Below are 19,039 nucleotides of genomic sequence, written 5' to 3' on the forward strand. Positions count from 1 at the left end.
ATGAATGGAAGATACATCCCCTCTCTCGACTATTTATCTTTGTGACAGATATAATTAAGTGGAACGCTCATGATGAGCTGCTGCTAAAACTCCAGTGTGCAAGTAACACTAGCTCTGTCTGTTCAAGTCTGCTGTCAGTTTATTAACTCTCATCGCTGTCCCCATTTCTCTCCACATAGATTGACCAACATCAGTTTGACAAAATTCTGGCGCTAATAGAGAGTGGGAAGGAAGAAGGAGCCAGGCTGGAGTCTGGTGGCTGTGCCATTGGAAATGTGGGTCATTACATTCAGCCCACAGTGTTCTCTGAGGTGACGGACAGCATGCGCATCGCCAGGGAGGAGGTAAGGTCACTTCACTCAGAGCATTAAATCAGAATATTACTGAGGACCTGAATGGATATCACCCACATCTTTCATTTGCTACAGATCTTTGGACCAGTGCAAGTGATAATGAAGTTTAAAAGCACCGAGGAAGTTATTAAAAGAGCCAACAGTAGTGAGTTTGGGCTGACAGCGGGCGTGTTCACGAGGAACATCGACAGAGCATTGACCGTGGCTTCTGCTCTTCAGTCCGGAACAGTTTGGTAAAAAACACCAACACTTTTATCTGAAATATCCATTTTTAGCATCACTCGTATTTTCCTGTGAAACATTTCTAACGAGGATAACAAAGTGTATTTTCATCCATAAACTGGATAAAAGGCAGAGCATTATAGGGCAGCAGAGCAGGTTAATTCCTTGTCATTCTGGGGGAGGCTGCGACTTCCCCTGGGCATGGCTGCAGTTGCTGGATTTTCTGGCATGTTGGAGAAAGCAGGAGCCGGGGGTTACACCACTGGTGGGACAGGCACCCACCAACAACCGGTAAACGAGCAAACCTCTCCCTGACCATGCAAATTACCTCAGGGTCAGTGCCACAGGTTTCCAGTGGGCACAATCCCAACTTATAATTCGGGACTGAAGGCCCTGGACTCTCAGGGCAATGTTCCTTAGTTTAACATGAAGCGTGATGGAAACAGAGGGCAAAGGTGGAAAGGTCAGAGTAAGAATGTGATGAGGGACACAGAGACTAAGATCATACTTACAGGGGGAGCAGAGACATTCAGCAACTGGTCACAAAACTTTTGTTGGGTCTGTGGAATATAGGGGATTCTAGAACATTACCACTCAAAAGGGTATAAAAGACTGCACAGTGAGCAGTGGATACAGTGCACTAGATCAGACTGTGAGCAGTGGAGAGAGTGTACTAGATCAGACTGTGAGCAGTGGAGAGAGTGTACTAGATCACACTGTGAGCAGTGGAGAGAGTGTACTAGATCACACTGTGAGCAGTGGAGAGAGTGTGCTAGATCACACTGTGAGCAGTGGAGAGAGTGTGCTAGATCACACTGTGAGCAGTGGAGACAGTGTGCTAGATCACACTGTGAGCAGTGGAGAGAGTGTGCTAGATCACACTGTGAGCAGTGGAGAGAGTGTGCTAGATCACACTGTGAGCAGTGGAGAGAGTGTACTAGATCACACTGTGAGCAGTGGAGAGAGTGTACTAGATCACACTGTGAGCAGTGGAGAGAGTGCACTAGATCACACTGTGAGCAGTGGAGAGAGTGTGCTAGATTAGACTGTGAGCAGTGGAGAGAGTGTACTAGATCAGACTGTGAGCAGTGGAGAGAGTGTACTAGATCACACTGTGAGCAGTGGAGAGAGTGTACTAGATCAGACTGTGAGCAGTGGCGAGAGTGTGCTAGATCACACTGTGAGCAGTGGAGAGAGTGTACTAGATCACACTGTGAGCAGTGGAGAGAGTGTGCTAGATCACACTGTGAGCAGTGGAGAGAGTGTACTAGATCACACTGTGAGCAGTGGAGAGAGTGTGCTAGATTAGACTGTGAGCAGTGGAGAGAGTGTACTAGATCAGACTGTGAGCAGTGGAGAGAGTGTACTAGATCACACTGTGAGCAGTGGAGAGAGTGTACTAGATCAGACTGTGAGCAGTGGAGAGAGTGTACTAGATCACACTGTGAGCAGTGGAGAGAGTGTACTAGATCAGACTGTGAGCAGTGGAGAGAGTGTACTAGATCAGACTGTGAGCAGTGGAGAGAGTGTGCTAGATCACACTGTGAGCAGTGGAGAGAGTGTACTAGATCACACTGTGAGCAGTGGAGAGAGTGTACTAGATCACACTGTGAGCAGTGGAGAGAGTGTGCTAGATCACACTGTGAGCAGTGGAGAGAGTGTACTAGATCAGACTGTGAGCAGTGGAGAGAGTGTACTAGATCACACTGTGAGCAATGGATACAATGCACTAGATCAGACTGTGAGCAGTGGAGAGAGTGTGCTAGATCAGACTGTGAGCAGTGGAGAGAGTGCACTAGATCACACTGTGAGCAGTGGAGAGAGTGTACTAGATCACACTGTGAGCAGTGGAGAGAGTGTACTAGATCACACTGTGAGCAGTGGAGAGAGTGTACTAGATCAGACTGTGAGCAGTGGATATAATGCACTAGATCAGACTGTGAGCAGTTGAGAGAGTGTGCTAGATCAGACTGTGAGCAGTGGAGAGAGTGCACTAGATCACACTGTGAGCAGTGGAGAGAGTGCACTAGATCAGACTGTGAGCAGTGGAGAGAGTGTGCTAGATCAGACTGTGAGCAGTGGAGAGAGTGTACTAGATCACACTGTGAGCAATGGATACAATGCACTAGATCAGACTGTGAGCAGTGGAGAGAGTGTGCTAGATCAGACTGTGAGCAGTGGAGAGAGTGCACTAGATCACACTGTGAGCAATGGATACAATGCACTAGATCAGACTGTGAGCAGTGGAGAGAGTGTGCTAGATCACACTGTGAGCAGTGGAGAGAGTGTGCTAGATCAGACTGTGAGCAGTGGAGAGAGTGTACTAGATCACACTGTGAGCAATGGATACAATGCACTAGATCAGACTGTGAGCAGTGGAGAGAGTGTGCTAGATCAGACTGTGAGCAGTGGAGAGAGTGTGCTAGATCAGACTGTGAGTAATGGAGAGAGTGTGCTAGATCAGACTGTGAGCAGTGGAGAGAGTGTGCTAGATCACACAGTGAGTAATGGATACAGTGCACTAGATCACACTGTGAGCAGTGGAGAGAGTGTGCTAGATTACACATTGAGTAAGGGGGACCAGTGTACTAGATCACAGGGTGAGTAATGGAGACAGTGTAGTAGATGACACTGTGAGCAGCGGAGAGAGTATACGAGATCAGACTGTGAGTAATAGAGTGTACTAGATCACACTGTGAGCAGTGGATAGAGTGTACTAGATCAGACTGTGAGTAATGGAGAGAGTGTACTAGATCACGCTGTGAACAATGGAGACAGTGTACTAGATCAGATTGCGAGTAATGGAGACAGTGTACTAGATCACGCTGTGAACAATGGAAACAGTGTACTAGATCAGACTGTGAGTAATGGAGACAGTGTACTAGATCACACTGTGAGTAATGGAGACAGTGTACTAGATCACACTGTGAGTAATGGAGACAGTATACTAGATCAGACTGCGAGTAATGGAGTGTACTAGGTCACATGAAATCTCATGGCATCAGGTCAAACATGGGCAAGGAAACCTCCTGCTGATTACCACCTACCGTCCTCCCTCAGCTGATGAATCAGTCCTCCTCCATGTTGAACACCACTTGGTGGAAGCACTAAGGGTAGCAAGGGCACAAAATGTACTCTGGGTGGGGGACTTCAATGTCCATCACCAAGAGTGGCTCGGCAGCACCACTACTGACCGAGCTGGCCGAATCTTGAAGGACAGAGCTGCCAGACTGGGCCTGCGGCAGGTGGAGAGCGAACCAACACGAGGGAAAAACCTACTTGATGGCACTACCACCGTGCTAAATGGGATAGATTCAGAACTGATCTAGCAGCTCAAAACTGGGCATCCATGAGGCGCTGTGGGCCATCAGCAGCAGCAGAATTGTATTCCAGCACAATCTGTAACCTCATGACCCGACATATTCCTCACTCTACCATTACCAACAAGCCAGGGGATCAACCCTGGTTCAATGAGGAGTGTAGAAGAGCATGCCAGGAGCAGCACCAGGTGTACCTAAAAATGAGGTGCCAACCCGGTGAAGCTACAACTCAGGACTACATGCATGCTAAACAGCGGAAGCAACATGCTATAGACAGAGCTAAGCGATTCCACAACCAACGGATCAGATCAAAGCTCTGCAGTCCTGCCACATCCAGTCGTGAATGGTGGTGGACAATTAAACAACTAACGGGAGGAGGAGGCTCTGCAAACATCCCCATCCTCAATGATGGCGGAGTCCAGCACGTGAGTGCAAAAGACAAGGCTGAAGCGTTTGCAAACATCTTCAGCCAGAAGTGCCGAGTGGATGATCCATCTCGGCTTCCTCCCGATATCCCCACCATCACAGAAGCCAGTCTTCGGCCAATTCGATTCATCTCCACGTGATATCAAGAAACGGCTGAGTGCACTGGATACAGAAAAAGGCTATGGGCCCCGACAACATCCCGGCTGTAGTGCTGAAGACTTGTGCTCCAGAACGAGCTGCGCCTCTAGCCAAGCTGTTCCAGTACAGCTACAACACTGGCATCAACCCGACAATGTGGAAAATTGCCCAGGTATGTCCTGTCCACAAAAAGCAGGACAATTCCAATCCGGCCAATTACCGCCCCATCAGTCTACTCTCAATCATCAGCAAAGTGATGGAAGGTGTCGTCGACAGTGCTATCAAGCGGCACTTACTCACCAATAACCTGCTCACCGATGCTCAGTTTGGGTTCCACCAGGACCACTCAGCTCCAGACCTCATTACAGCCTTGGTCCAAACATGGACAAAAGAGCTGAATTCCAGAGGTGACGTGAGAGTGATTGCCCTTGACATCAAGGCAGCATTTGACCGAGTGTGGCACCAAGGAGCCTGAGTAAAATTGAAGTCAATGGGAGTCAGGGGGAAAACTCTCCAGTGGCTGGAGTCATACCTAGCACAAAGGAAGATGGTAGTGGTTGTTGGAGGCCAATCATCTCAGCCCCAGGACATTGCTGCAGGAGTTCCTCAGGGCAGTGTCCTAAGCCCAACCATCTTCAGCTGCTTCATCAATGACCTTCCTTCCATCATAAGGTCAGAAATGGGGATGTTCGCTGATGATTGCACAGTGTTCAGTTCCATTCTCAACCCCTCAGATAATGAAACAGTCCGTGCCCGCATGAAGCAAGACCTGGATAAGTGGCAAGTAACATTCGCGCCAGACGAGTGCCAGGCAATGACCATCTCCAACAAGAGAGAGTCTAACCACCTGCCCTTGACATTCAACGGCATTACCATCACCGAATCCCCTACCATCAACATCCTGGGGGTCATCATTGACCTGAAACTTAACTGAACCAGCCATATAAATACTGTGGCTACAAGAGCAGGTCAGAGGCTGGGTGTTCTGCGGCAAGTGACTCACCTCCTGACTCCCCAAAGCCTTTCCACCATCTACAAGGCACAAGTCAGGAGTGTGATGGAATACTCTCCACTTGCCTGGATGAGTGCAGCTCCAACAACACTCAAGAGGCTCGACACCATCCAGGGCAAATCAGCCTGCTTAATTGGCACCCCATCCATCACCCTAAACATTCACTCCCTTCACCACCGGCGCACAGTGGCTGCAGTGTGTACCATCCACAGGATGCACTGCAGCAACTCGCCAAGGCTTCTTCCACAGCACCTCCCAAACCCGCAACCTCTACCACCTAGAAGGACAAGAGCAGCAGGCACATGGGAACAACACCACCTGCACGTTCCCCTCCAAGTCACACGCGATCCCGACTTGGAAATATATCGCCGTATCTTCATCGTTGCTGGGTCAAAATCCTGGAACTCCCTTCCTAACAGCACTGTGGGAGAACCGTCACCACACGGACTGCAGCGGTTCAAGAAGGCGGCTCACCACCACCTTCTCAAGGGCAATTAGGGATGGGCAATAAATGCCGGCCTCGCCAACGACGCCCACATCCCATGAACGAATTTGAAAGAAAACACGGTGAGCAGTGGTGAGGGTGTACTAGATCACACTGTGAGCAGTGCAGAGTGTGTACTAGATCAGACTGTGAGCAGTGCAGAGTGTGTACTAGATCAGACTGTGAGCAGTGCAGAGTGTGTACTAGATCAGACTGTGAGCAGTGGAGAGAGTGTACTAGATCACACTGTGAGCAGTGCAGAGTGTGTACTAGATCAGACTGTGAGCAGTGCAGAGTGTGTACTAGATCAGACTGTGAGCAGTGGAGAGAGTGTACTAGATCACACTGTGAGCAGTGCAGAGTGTGTACTAGATCACACTGTGAGCAGTGCAGAGAGTGTACTAGATCACACTGTGAGCAGTGCAGAGTGTGTACTAGATCACACTGTGAGCAGTGCAGAGTGTGTACTGGATCAGACTGTGAGCAGTGGATAGAGTGTACTAGATAAGAATATGAGTAATGGAGACAGTGCACTCGATCACACGGTGAGTAATAGAGACAGTGTACTGGATCAGACAGTGAGCAGAGGAGACAGTGTACTAGATCAGACAGTGAGCAGTGGAGAGAGTGTACCAGATCAGACTGTGAGCAGTGGGGAGAGTGCACTAGATCACACACTGAGCAGTGGAGTGTACTGGATCACACTGTGAGCAGTAGAGAGAATGTACTAGATCACACTGTGAGCAATGGAGAGAATGTACTAGATCGGACTGTGAGCAGTGGATAAAGTATACTAGATCACACTGTGAGCAATGGAGAGAGTGTGCTATATTAGACTGTGAGCAGTGAAGACAGTATACTAGATCACACTGTAAGAATTTGGGAGAATGTACCAGATCACACTGTGAGCAGTGGATATTGTGTACTAGGTCAGATTGTAACATTCGAGAGTAGGTACTAGGTCAGACTGTGAATAATTGAGATAGTGTACTAGATCACACTGTAAGCAATGGAGAGAGTGTACTAGACCACACTGTGAGTAATGGAGACAGTGTACTAGATCACACTGTAAGCAGTGGAGAGAGTGTACTAGACCACACTGTAAACAGTGGAGACAGTGTACTAGACCACACTGTAAACAGTGGAGAGAGTGTACTAGACCACACTGTAAACAGTGGAGACAGTGTACTAGACCACACTGTAAACAGTGGAGACAGTGTACCAGATCACACGGTGAGCAGTGCAGATTATGTACTAGATCACACTGTGAACAGTGGAGAGAGTGTACTAGATCACACTGTGAGCAATGGAGACAGTGTACTAGATCACACTGTGAGCAATGGAGACGGTGTACTACAGCACACTGTGAGCAGTGGAGAGAGTGTACTAGATTGGACTGTAAGCAGTGGAGAGAGTGTACTAGATCACATTGTGAGTAGTGGAGAGAGTGTACTAGATCACAATGTGAGCAATGGAGAGAGTGTACTACAGCACACTGTGAGCAATGGAGAGAGTGTACTGCAGCACACTGTGAGCAGTGGAGAGAGTGTACGACAGCACACTGTGAGCAGTGGAGTGTACTAGATTGGACTGTAAGCAGTGGAGAGAGTGTGCTAGATCACATTATAAACAGTGGAGATAGTGTACTAGATCACACTGGCCCAGCTAGCTGTACCTAAAGTAGATAAGTCACCCGGTCCGGATGGGATGCATTCTAGGTTGCTGAGGGAAGTAAGGGTGGAAATTGCAGAGGTACTGGCCATAATCTTCCAAACATCCGTAGATATGGGGATGGTGCCAGAGGATGGAGAATTGCCAATGTTACACCCTTGTTCAAAAAAAGTGTAAAGATAAACCTGGCAACTATAGGCCAGTCAGTTTAACCTCAGTGGTGGGGAAACTTTTAGAAATGATAATCAGGGAGAGAATTAACTTGGACGATTGTGGATTGATTAAGGAAAGCCAGCTTGGATTTGTTAAAGGCAAATCGTGTTTAATTAACTTGATTGAGTTTTTTGATGAGGTAACAGAGAGGGTTGATGAGGACAATGCGGTTGATGTGGTGTATATGGACTTACAAAAGATGTTTGATAAAGTGTCGCATAATAGGCTTGTCATCAAAGTTGAAGCCCATGAAATAAAAGGGGGCAGTGACAGCCTGGATACAGAATTGGCTAAGTGACAGGAAACAGAGAGCAGTGGTGAACGGTTGTTTTTCAGACTGGAGGGAGGTGTACAGTGGTGTTCCCCAGGGGTCAGTGCTGGGACTACTGCTTTTCTTGCTATATATTAATGACTTGGACTTGGGTGTACAGGGCACAATTTCCAAATTTGCAGATGACACAAAACTTGGAAGGGTAGTAAACAGTGAGGAGGATAGTGATAGACTTCAAGAGGATATAGACAGGCTGGTGGAATGGGCGGACACGTGGCAGATGAAATTTAAAGCAGAAAAATGTGAAATGATACATTTCGGTAGGAAGAACGAGAAGAGGCAATATAAACCAGAGGGCACAACTCTAAAAGGGGTACAGGAACAGAGGGATCTGTGGGTATATGTGCACAAATCGTTGAAGGTGGCAGGACAGTTGAGAAAGCGGTTTAAAAAAGCATACAGGATCCTGGGCTTTATAAATAGAGGCATAGAGTACAAAAGCAAGGAGGTCATGATGAATCTTTATAAAACACTGGTTCAGCCACAACTGGAGTATTGTGTCCAGTTCTGGGCACCGCACTTTAGGAAGGATGCGAAGGCCTTAGAGAGGGTGCAGAAAAGATTTACTGGAATGGTTCCAGGGATGAGGGATTTTAGTTATGTGGATAGACTGGAGAAGTTGGGCTTGTTTTCCTTGGAACAGAGAAGGTTGAGAGGAGATTTGATCGAGGTATTCAAAATCATGAAGGGTCTAGACAGAGTAGATAGAGAGAAATTGTTCCCATTGGCGGAAGGGTCAAGAACCAGAGGATATAGATTTAAGGTGATTGGCAAAAGAACCAAAGGCAACATTAGGAAAACTAATTTTACACAGCGAGTGGTTGTGATCTGGAATGCATTGTCTGAGGGGCAGGGCTATGGGGAAAGGGTGGGAGAGTGGGACTAGCTGGATTGCTCTTGCAGAAACCTGGCATGGACTCGACGGGCTGAATGGCCTCCTTCCATGCTGTAACCATTCTATGATTCTAGATCACACTAGACTGGGAGCTGTATCTGTGGACCATTTTCTCATGTGAACATTACTCTGGGCAGAAGAGGGAAGCACATCCCTAAAAGCTCGAATTCCAATTCCAGACCGAAATTTATTCAAAGGGAAAAAAGAAACTGAGGTTTTATAATTTTAAGTTTTATGTCAAAACAGAACTTGGTTAATACGTAGCAGCAAACCAACCGAAGTCTATAATTTTGGGGGGGTTTAGTGTGTGACCTTTAGTGATCAATCGGAGGGTTGTTGCTGCTGGGAATGAAATATTTTCCATTTCAGACGCCCAGGGATAGATGTTGACTTTGTGCGATGATGTAAAACGGGTGATAGCAAGTCGGCAGCCCGTTTTACATCTCTCCCGATTTTTATTTCCATTCATGTCAAAATGTACCCCCAGTGTGAGCTACAAGCTCTCCCAGGTCATGTGCAGCACAATTAGAAGCAGAGTAAAGCTCCCTCTACTCTGCCTGAGCAACCTGGAGCTGCACAATCTCCGAACAGCTCCCTCTACTGTACCAGGACAGTTTCCAGTTCCCACACCAGCTGCCCTGAGCCAGCCCATCAACAGTGCCAAAATCAAGACAGCTGTACCTGTTAGGAACTGGGTTCAAGAGGTCCTTTTGTGACAGTGTTAATTTCCCCTGTGCATTAAGCTAGCTCGTTAATATTGGAAAGTGTAGCAATGTGATGGTTGATGTGAGTAATTTTATTGTTAGGTTGTTGTATTTTGAGGGTTACAGTGTAGTAATTTGATAGTGACATCATCCGCAGACATGGGGCAGCTTCACGTGTTCACTGACTCTCCACTGCCTCTCTCGACCCCTCCACTGCCTCTGTGTTGTCCAATATCCAGTCCTGGATGAACCGCAATCTTCTCCGGTTAAAAGTTGGAAAGACTGAAGTCATTGTCTTCGGCCCCCGCCACAAACTCCCTTCCTTAGCCACCAACTCCATCCCCTCCCTGACCACTGTCTCAGGCTGAACCAGACTGCTCGCAATCTCTGCGTCCTGTTCAACCCTGTGCTGAGCTTCTGACCCCATATCCAGTCCATCACAAAGACCGCCTACTTCCACCTCTGGAACATCACCCGTCTCTGCCCCTGCCTCAGTTCTTCTGCCACTCATCCATGTCTTCATCACCTCCCGACTCAACTATTCTAATTCTCTCCTGGCCGGCCTCCCAAAACTCATCCAAAACTCTGCTGCCCACACTAAGTCTCTCTCACCCATCACCCGTGTTTAGTTGTAGCATTAAGTACTACTAAAATGTAAACTTTGTGTTGCGAATGATTATTTACTCAGGGTCCGGATGTTGCTAATAGGAATCTGATATTTATTACATTCAACATGTGATTTGACATTTCCATCTTGAACAAACATTTAAACTGGGACCTGAAATGGACAGGAGCACTGGTCTTGACTGTTGTTACCAGTTCAGGATGAGCTGCAGACTCTGTCCCTTTCCCTTCACTCACAATTCAATGAGTGACAAGTGTGAAAATACAGAGAATACACACCTGAGCTCATAAAGCTTCACCAAATGACAGTAACTGCCCAATTATATTGGAAATAAAAGTATAAAATGCTGGAAGGCAGGTCCGTCAGCCCCTGAAATCAGGAGAGACGTTACCTTCTGGTAAACATCCCAGTCTGACGGTCCTCAGGGGCTGCAATGGTGACACATCCATGATACTCTGACCCTGTGTCTCAGGGCTGGTAATTACTCTGACCCTGTGTCTCAGGGCTGGTAATTACTCCGACCCTGTGTCTCAGGGCTGGTAATTACTCTGACCCTGTGTCTCAGGACTGGTAATTACTCCGACCCTGTGTCTCAGGGCTGGTAATTACTCTGACCCTGTGTCTCAGGGCTGGTAATTACTCTGACCCTGTGTCTCAGGACTGGTAATTACTCCGACCCTGTGTCTCAGGGCTGGTAATTACTCTGACCCTGTGTCTCAGGGCTGGTAATTACTCTGACCCTGTGTCTCAGGGCTGGTAATTACTCCGACCCTGTGTCTCAGGGCTGGTAATTACTCCGACCCTGTGTCTCAGGGCTGGTAATTACTCTGACCCTGTGTCTCAGGACTGGTAATTACTCTGACCCTGTGTCTCAGGGCTGGTAATTACTCTGACCCTGTGTCTCAGGGCTGGTAATTACTCCGACCCTGTGTCTCAGGGCTGGTAATTACTCCGACCCTGTGTCTCAGGGCTGGTAATTACTCCGACCCTGTGTCTCAGGGCTGGTAATTACTCTGACCCTGTGTCTCAGGGCTGGTAATTACTCTGACCCTGTGTCTCAGGGCTGGTAATTACTCCGACCCTGTGTCTCAGGGCTGGTAATTACTCCGACCCTGTGTCTCAGGGCTGGTAATTACTCTGACCCTGTGTCTCAGATCAATGAGGCTGATGATACCCTGAAGGGGAAATCTTTAAAAGTTTTTAAAATTCCAACTTTGCCAAAATATCAACTGCTCTGCACTTGGCCGATCGATTGTAGTCAGGCTGACCCTTTAAATTATAACCCACCCAAGGGCTCTTAACATAAGCTATATCACATGACATCACCCTGCTATTTGCATCCCATTATAAGCCCGTCTATATTTGGACAGACGTCTGAATTGCCTAAAGTTGCTTCCCACAGAAAATTCCGCAAGTGTTGTTGAGCGTTGGAGAGCTGGTGGGACAGCTCCCTTCCCAATATTCCTCCCTCAACTTCCCAAGTTCGTGGGTGTACCAGAGGGAGGGGGGATGGTCTTTGGGGCCCCTTCCTCAGACTCCCCAACTACAACTAGCACGGCTCACAGACAAACATTTAACCAGTTTGTCCTACATTCCCCTGAGTTACTCTCACTCAGACATTAACCTGTTTACAATGAGATGGTTAACTCTGATGATATTTTTAATTGCTCACGAGCTGTATGAACGGTGAGGAGAGGCTCCCATTGGTTACAGCCTGCTGATTCTAGAAGTAAAAAGGGAATTGGATCGTTTCCCACACCTTTACCTCAGCCAATGAGAACAAAAAGCACCAGAGGTACGCACCACATGGCGCATCAGCAGCTGTTTGGGGCTTGGAGCTGATCGAATGTCTGGTCAGCAGATTAACATGAGGCACCTGGATATGACAGCAGTCCCTGCTCACTCCTGGTGTCATTGTAAATCTTCAAAGAAAGGGCATCCAGCGAGGTAGCACAGACCTACCAGTGCTCAGAGAAAAATGGGATGAACATAGGAACAGGAGGAGGCCATTCAGCCCCTCAAGCCCGTTCCACCATTCAATTCCATCATGGCTGATCTGTATCTTAACTCCATTTACCTGCCTTGGTTCCGTAAACCTTAATCCCCTAACAAAAATCTATCAATATCAGTTCTGAAATTTTCACTTGACCCCCAGCCTCGAAAGCTTTTTGGGGGAGAGAGTTCCAGATTTCCACTCCCCTTTGTGTGAAGAAGTGCTTCCTGACATCACCCCTGAACGGCCGAGCTCTAATTTTAAGGTTATGCCCCTTGTTCTGGACTCCCCCCACCACAGGAAATAGTTTCTCTCCATCTACCCTGTTAATTCCTTTAATCATCTTAAACACCTCAACTGGATCACCTCTTAATCTTCTAAACTCAAGGGAATACAAGCCTAGTCTGTGCAACCTGTCCTCATAATTTAACCCTTTTAGCCCCAGTATCATTCTGGTGAATCTGGGCTGCACCCCCTCCAAGGCCAATATATCCTTCCTGAGGTGCGGTGCCCAGAACTGAACACAGTATCTCCAGGGATGGAGTCTGACCAGAGCTCTGCACAGCTGAAGCATAACTTCCTCCCCTTTGTATTCCAAAATTATTCTCCGATAAAATACAGTAATGTGACAGGAGAGAAGTTAGCCCCTTAGAGTCCAGGAAGGAACTCAAATACAACATCAATTTTCTCCCTCCACTCTTGGAGAGTGGGACTGATATTCCTTTCCATAATACCCCCCGTGCACCTATTTCCATGGTGTTAGGGAGAGGGAAAAGGAAACAGGCTGAGATTTAAATAGCCTGCATTGATTTTCCTTCCCTCATCCGACACCATCTCGGGGAAAGACGAGGATCCTCCTGAGCTGCGTTTGCTGCAGCACAATTTCTACGGCCTCCCCATCTTCACCAGGGTGACCCTCCTCCCCACCCCACTGTCAGACTAATCTTCACCAGAGTGACCCTCCACCCCACCCCACTGTCAGACTAATCTTCACCAGAGTGACCCTCCTCCCCACCCTACTGTCAGACTAATCTTCACCAGGGTGACCCTCCTCCCCACCCCACTGTCAGACTAATCTTCACCAGGGTGACCCTCCTCCCCACCCTACTGTCAGACTAATCTTCACCAGAGTGACCCTCCTCCCCACCCTACTGTCAGACTAATCTTCACCAGAGTGACCCTCCTCCCCACCCCACTGTCAGACTAATCTTCACCAGGGTGACCCTCCTCCCCACCCTACTGTCAGACTAATCTTCACCAGGGTGACCCTCCTCCCCACCCCACTGTCAGACTAATCTTCACCAGAGTGACCCTCCTCCCCACCCCACTGTCAGACTAATCTTCACCAGAGTGACTGTCTCATCCCCACCCCACTGTCAGACTAATCTTCACCAGGGTGACCCTCCTCCCCACCCTACTGTCAGACTAATCTTCACCAGAGTGACCCTCCTCCCCACCCCACTGTCAGACTAATCTTCACCAGAGTGACCCTCCTCCCCACCCCACTGTCATTCAGCTGTTTGGTTTCTCAGTTAAACCCAATTCTGACTTCACCCATTGGCTACACAGCACACTTTTGGCAGGAATCACTGGCCACTGATTCCTTAACCCAGGAGTGCTGAAGCCCCAACACCAGCGTGGCTGAGATCGGCTAACTCAGCACCGAGGGTTCGAAGCTGAGATTCCTGGTCGGCATTCCTCAGCTACAGCCCTTCCTGTTAATCCAATGTAACATATCATTATCTGCAGTGAACTTTACCTCACTCTGGGGAATGGGCTGATTCAGGGTGAAGGGGGAGCAAGGACAAAAGAAAAGGGAAGGGAATAGGCCACTAATTCCCAGTCAGCAGCAAAGAATGGCAGCAGAGAGAATTATTTCCAGACAGACAGGCCCCAGGAAGTGAGAGGGAGAACTCAAAGCCTGGAGCTTGTCCCTGTCAGCTCGTCACAAGATCGAGTGACACCCCTCTGGTCAACGGACCACCCGCAGAGGGACCAGGTCTGCAGCCAACATCACCTTCTCTGGCTGGTCCACTTCCCGGTTTATCTGAGCCCAAACAGACTGTGACAACACGTCCTCAGGACTGGAATATTGCAACATACAAAATGGAGCCCTAATAAATAATGCAATAGGTCAATGATCAAGGCCCCAGTAATGATCTTGATTTGTTTGACAATCGAAACCTAATGCGGTAAGAGTTAGGGCCGAGACTCCTCTACAGCCTGTCCACATAAAGCCAAGATGGATGAGTCCCAGTGACTCTGGGCCATTTGGTGCAGGTGTTTGAACTGTTCCCCTCTCGATGTGGAACTAAGTAAGTGGACTCCCACTGGTCCCCTGGGATATCAGCCCTGAGGCTTGCTCTTGGTACCCCGCTAGATTGGGTGGGCACTCACTCGATTCATGGAAATAGCTGTGGAGCAAAGGAACTGAATGTAAGCCACTCCTCAGGGTCAAAGTTCAGATAATGAGGGTATGCTTTCAAAAGTAGAAAATGACGTGCGTGGAGAGATTGAGAACGGTCTCAGAGTCAAGCGATATTTATTTCCAAATAAAACAAAATGTCAATTGTTTTCAGTGTGTGGGTGATCCCTGCAGTCTCGGCCTCTGTCCTCCTGCTGTTAGTGAGGCTGGCCTTGGGGCTTTGTTACTTGGTGCTTGTTCGCAGTTCCCTGCTGCTTGTCGTTTTTGTGGCAGGAAGCTGAGTGCAAGTATCCAGGAATGAAAGTAAAAGAGAACAAACTTGCATTTATATAGCACCTTTCATGACCTCAGGATGTCCCAAAGCACTTTACAGCCAATGAAGTACTTTTTTTGAAGTGTGGTCACTGTTGTAATAGAAACTCAGCAGACAATTTGCGCACAGCAAGATCCCATAAACAGCAATGTGATAATGACCAAATAATCTGTTTTCATGATGTTGGTTGTGGGATAAATATTGACCAGGATGCCCCCCCTCCGTTCTTCTTAGAAATAATGCCATGAGATCTTTTATATCCACCCGAGAGGGCAGACAGGGCCTCAGTTCAACATCTGATCCAAAAGACAGCATTTCTGACAGTGCAGCATTTCTTCAGTATTGCACTGGAGAGTCAGCCTGGATTATGGGGCTTAAGTCTCTGGAGTGGGACTTGAACCCACAACCTTCTGAGTCAAAGGTGAGAGTGCGACCCACTGAGCCAGGGCCAATACCATGTACCAGCTCTCAGACAATATGAAGATGGGGCCACACCTGAGGGGCGAACACCTCACTGTAAGATTATTGAAAACTTTTCTTAACTCAATAGACACATTTTAAATGTAATATATGTGGAGATAGGCCCTTTGTGCCTAAATTCTCCAGGATGAGGCCTTACTACATGCTTCTAGTAGTCAGTGTATGTGCACAGGATCTCCGCCTCGGTCGAGGGAAGGGTTAACACCTAGTGTGTACATTGGGGACACATGTTAACCTCCTGCCTCCTGCCACCAGAGGACTGTGCGACAAACACACATTTGCTGGAAATGGTGCTGATGCAGCAGCTTGAGAAGGAGCCTGGTGTTATACTGCTCTGCGGAGCACCAGCCAGCAGATGGCGATCAGCACCATCCACTCCCGTGGATCTGCCGTAGATCCAGGATTGGGAGAGGCAGAAGATTAATGTGACTTTCATTTTGTTTTGCAGGATTAACTGCTACAATGCTCTCCATGCTCAGGCTCCTTTTGGTGGCTTCAAAATGTCTGGAAATGGAAGAGAAATGTAAGAATTTACTACTTTACATTTTCATCTGAATTTCGGTATTGCAGTTTGGGGTATTTAGCAACACTGGTCTCACTTCCTGTCTGGCTGAATATACTTCTCCATCCTGTTATCCCACTGAGACTGATTGAGAACTGGTGACTCAGCCTCCCTCACTAGTTGTTCCTTTCTTTTATTTTCGTTTGCTGAATCAACTTGTTCATCATAATAAGATAAAACTTAATCAAGGTAACAATATAATAGCACATATTGTAATAGTATAGGAACTCCAGCACCCTGGAATGGGATGAGCGGATATCCCACTGGAAGAGCTCAGTGCCCTGGAATGGGATGGGCGGGTATCCCACTGGAGGAGCTCAGTGCCCTGGAATGGGATGGGTGGGTATCCCACTGGAGGAGCTCAGTGCCCTGGAATGGGATGGACGGATATCCCACTGGAAGAGCTCAGTGCCCTGGAATGGGATGGGTGGGTATCCCACTGGAAGAGCTCAGTGCCCTGGAATGGGATGGACAGATATCCCACTGGAAGAGCTCAGTGCCCTGGAATGGGATGGGTGGGTATCCCACTGGAAGAGCTCAGTGCCCTGGAATGGGATGGGCGGGTATCCCACTGGAGGAGCTCAGTGCCCTGGAATGGGATGGGTGGGTATCCCACTGGAAGAGCTCAGTGCCCTGGAATGGGATGGACAGATATCCCACTGGAAGAGCTCAGTGCCCTGGAATGGGATGGGCGGGTATCCCACTGGAGGAGCTCAGTGCCCTGGAATGGGATGGGTGGGTATCCCACTGGAGGAGCTCAGTGCCCTGGAATGGGATGGGTGGGTATCCCACTGGAAGAGCTCAGTGCCCTGGAATGGGATGGGTGGGTATCCCACTGGAAGAGCTCAGTGCCCTGGAATGGGATGGGCGGGTATCCCACTGGAAGAGCTCAGTGCCCTGGAAGGGATGGGTGGGTCTGCTATTGGATTCTATGCCTCCAGCGATGGATTGACCCTGAGATCAGAAAATCTACCCAGGGTGGGGTTGATGTATGGAAGCAGACTGGCTAAATCTGGGCTCATTCGCCTCTCCCTGTTGCTAAAAATTCTTATGTCCTCACAGTTATTAAATTCAGTACTCGCAGCTTTACAGAACAGGGCAGTCTGTGATCGCTGTCCCTATTGGTGGATTGGCCAAGTCAGCTATTTTACCACAAACCAAAAATCAGTGGAGCCTGGCAATTACTGAGAGTGACGTTCGTACAAACATTTAGCACTTGTATCAGCTTCCTGTCGCTGTTGTTTGACAGAGGCACTAAGCTGTTTGTTTAGTGGAGTGACGTCGCCTAACAGTCGACAGACGAGTCCAGTGGTCCAAGTTTTAAGCTGATGCCTGTACATTAATGTCTCACACTGAGTTTTGTGGTTCCACAGGGGCGAATACGGACTGAGGGAATACACAGAAGTCAAAACCGTCACCATCAAAATCTCACAGAATAACCATTAAACTGATGAGAAATAGATACTGAAATGGCAGAAGAAGAGGAAGGGGGGAGAAACTGAAACATAAGGAAGAGGACACTGACAAAATCGAGTTTTCTAACTAGACGAAACTCTGACTCTAAATTCTTAAGAAATATAATTTCTGACTTTGCACAAAAGAAAATATTTTGTATTTGTTTTAATCTAGAACTTGTAGATTTAGTAACAACTGTCCCCGGGGACTGCAGGCACCTGCCCTTTGATACATGTGCAAGACGCTGGTTATTGACTGATAGGCAGTTTTAAACTGGCACAGTTAGTTGAACTCACCAATGCTTACTAGGTAACTTTACAAATTCACACTCTTAGCATGGAGCTTCACCCAGTGGGAGAGTGTCGGCTAACCACCCATAGACTGTCCATCCCATAGACTGTCCATCCCATAGACTGTCCATCCCATAGACTGTCCATCCCATAGACTGTCCATCCTATGATTTATTATTAGCCCTCTGAGAAGTGCCTTGGGCTAATATTAAATCATAGGAAGCGATTGCCCAAAGTGAGCAAAGCCAGGACTGTGAATTTGTAAAATTATCTCTTGTATATAATCCTTAAATGTAGAAGCAAATGTATCTCGAACCTCCCACATCTCACAGTCTCGGAGTGAGAAGTGTTGGATTTAACCCGTTAATAACTATTTTCATTTGGATTCAGGATGTGAGCAGAGGTCCCAATTTATTACATTTAGCGATTGTTAGCATCTTGGTAATTTTGCTTCAGTTACAGAAAATACATTGTAAATCATCACATTTTTATCCAGTAAATCTCACACGTGTGTAGGAGGGTTTTGTTGATGATTTTCCAGTTTTTAATGAACTATTGAAGTTCCGTAACAAAGCTACGTTTTGTTATAAATTATTGTTTGGATTATGAGAACCGTCTCTGTATTTTGATTAAACTAATTTTTCATTCTACGTTTATAATAAGAGCATGAGAAACTCTCAGCATTACCCGGGTTAAATAATAATAGTAGAAATCAGGGAAGTAGGAAAGGCCATTCAGCCCAGAAAAGCCACTTCCTTCCAGCCTGTGCTCAGTCTATCCTATCATGGAAAATAAAGGAGCTTTTCCACGGGTAGATTGTGTCTTTGTGTGTTCATAAGAACATAAGAAATAGGAGCAGGAGTAGGCCATCCGGCCCCTCAAGCCTGCTCCGCCATTCAACAAGATCATGGCTGATCTTCTACCTCAACGCCATTTTCCTGCACCATCCCCATATCCCTTGATGTCTTTAATATCTAGAAATCTATCGATCTCTGTTTTGAATGTACTCAATGACTGAGCCTCCACAGCCCTCTTGCGTAGAGAATTCCAAAGATTCACAACCCTCTGAGTGAAGAAATTTCTCCTCATCTCAGTCCTAAATGGCCGACCCCTTATTCTGAGACTGT

General features: G+C 47.6%; 1 protein-coding gene across 1 annotated transcript in view; it reads left to right on the forward strand.

Annotated features, from left to right (window-relative positions):
• The window catches only part of aldh1a3 (aldehyde dehydrogenase 1 family, member A3), a 145,182-nt gene extending 126,456 nt beyond the window's left edge, over window positions 1–18,726 (forward strand). The window contains exons 10-13 of the mRNA XM_067971652.1: window positions 180–344; window positions 429–586; window positions 16,054–16,128; window positions 17,541–18,726. Coding sequence (XP_067827753.1) covers window positions 180–344; window positions 429–586; window positions 16,054–16,128; window positions 17,541–17,613 — 471 coding nt within the window. The 3' untranslated portion in view covers window positions 17,614–18,726. The remainder of the gene's footprint in view (window positions 1–179; window positions 345–428; window positions 587–16,053; window positions 16,129–17,540) is intronic.
• Window positions 18,727–19,039: the final 313 nt, after the last annotated feature.

Source organism: Heptranchias perlo, chromosome 34 (assembly GCF_035084215.1).
Source record: "Heptranchias perlo isolate sHepPer1 chromosome 34, sHepPer1.hap1, whole genome shotgun sequence".
NCBI lineage: Eukaryota > Metazoa > Chordata > Chondrichthyes > Hexanchiformes > Hexanchidae > Heptranchias > Heptranchias perlo.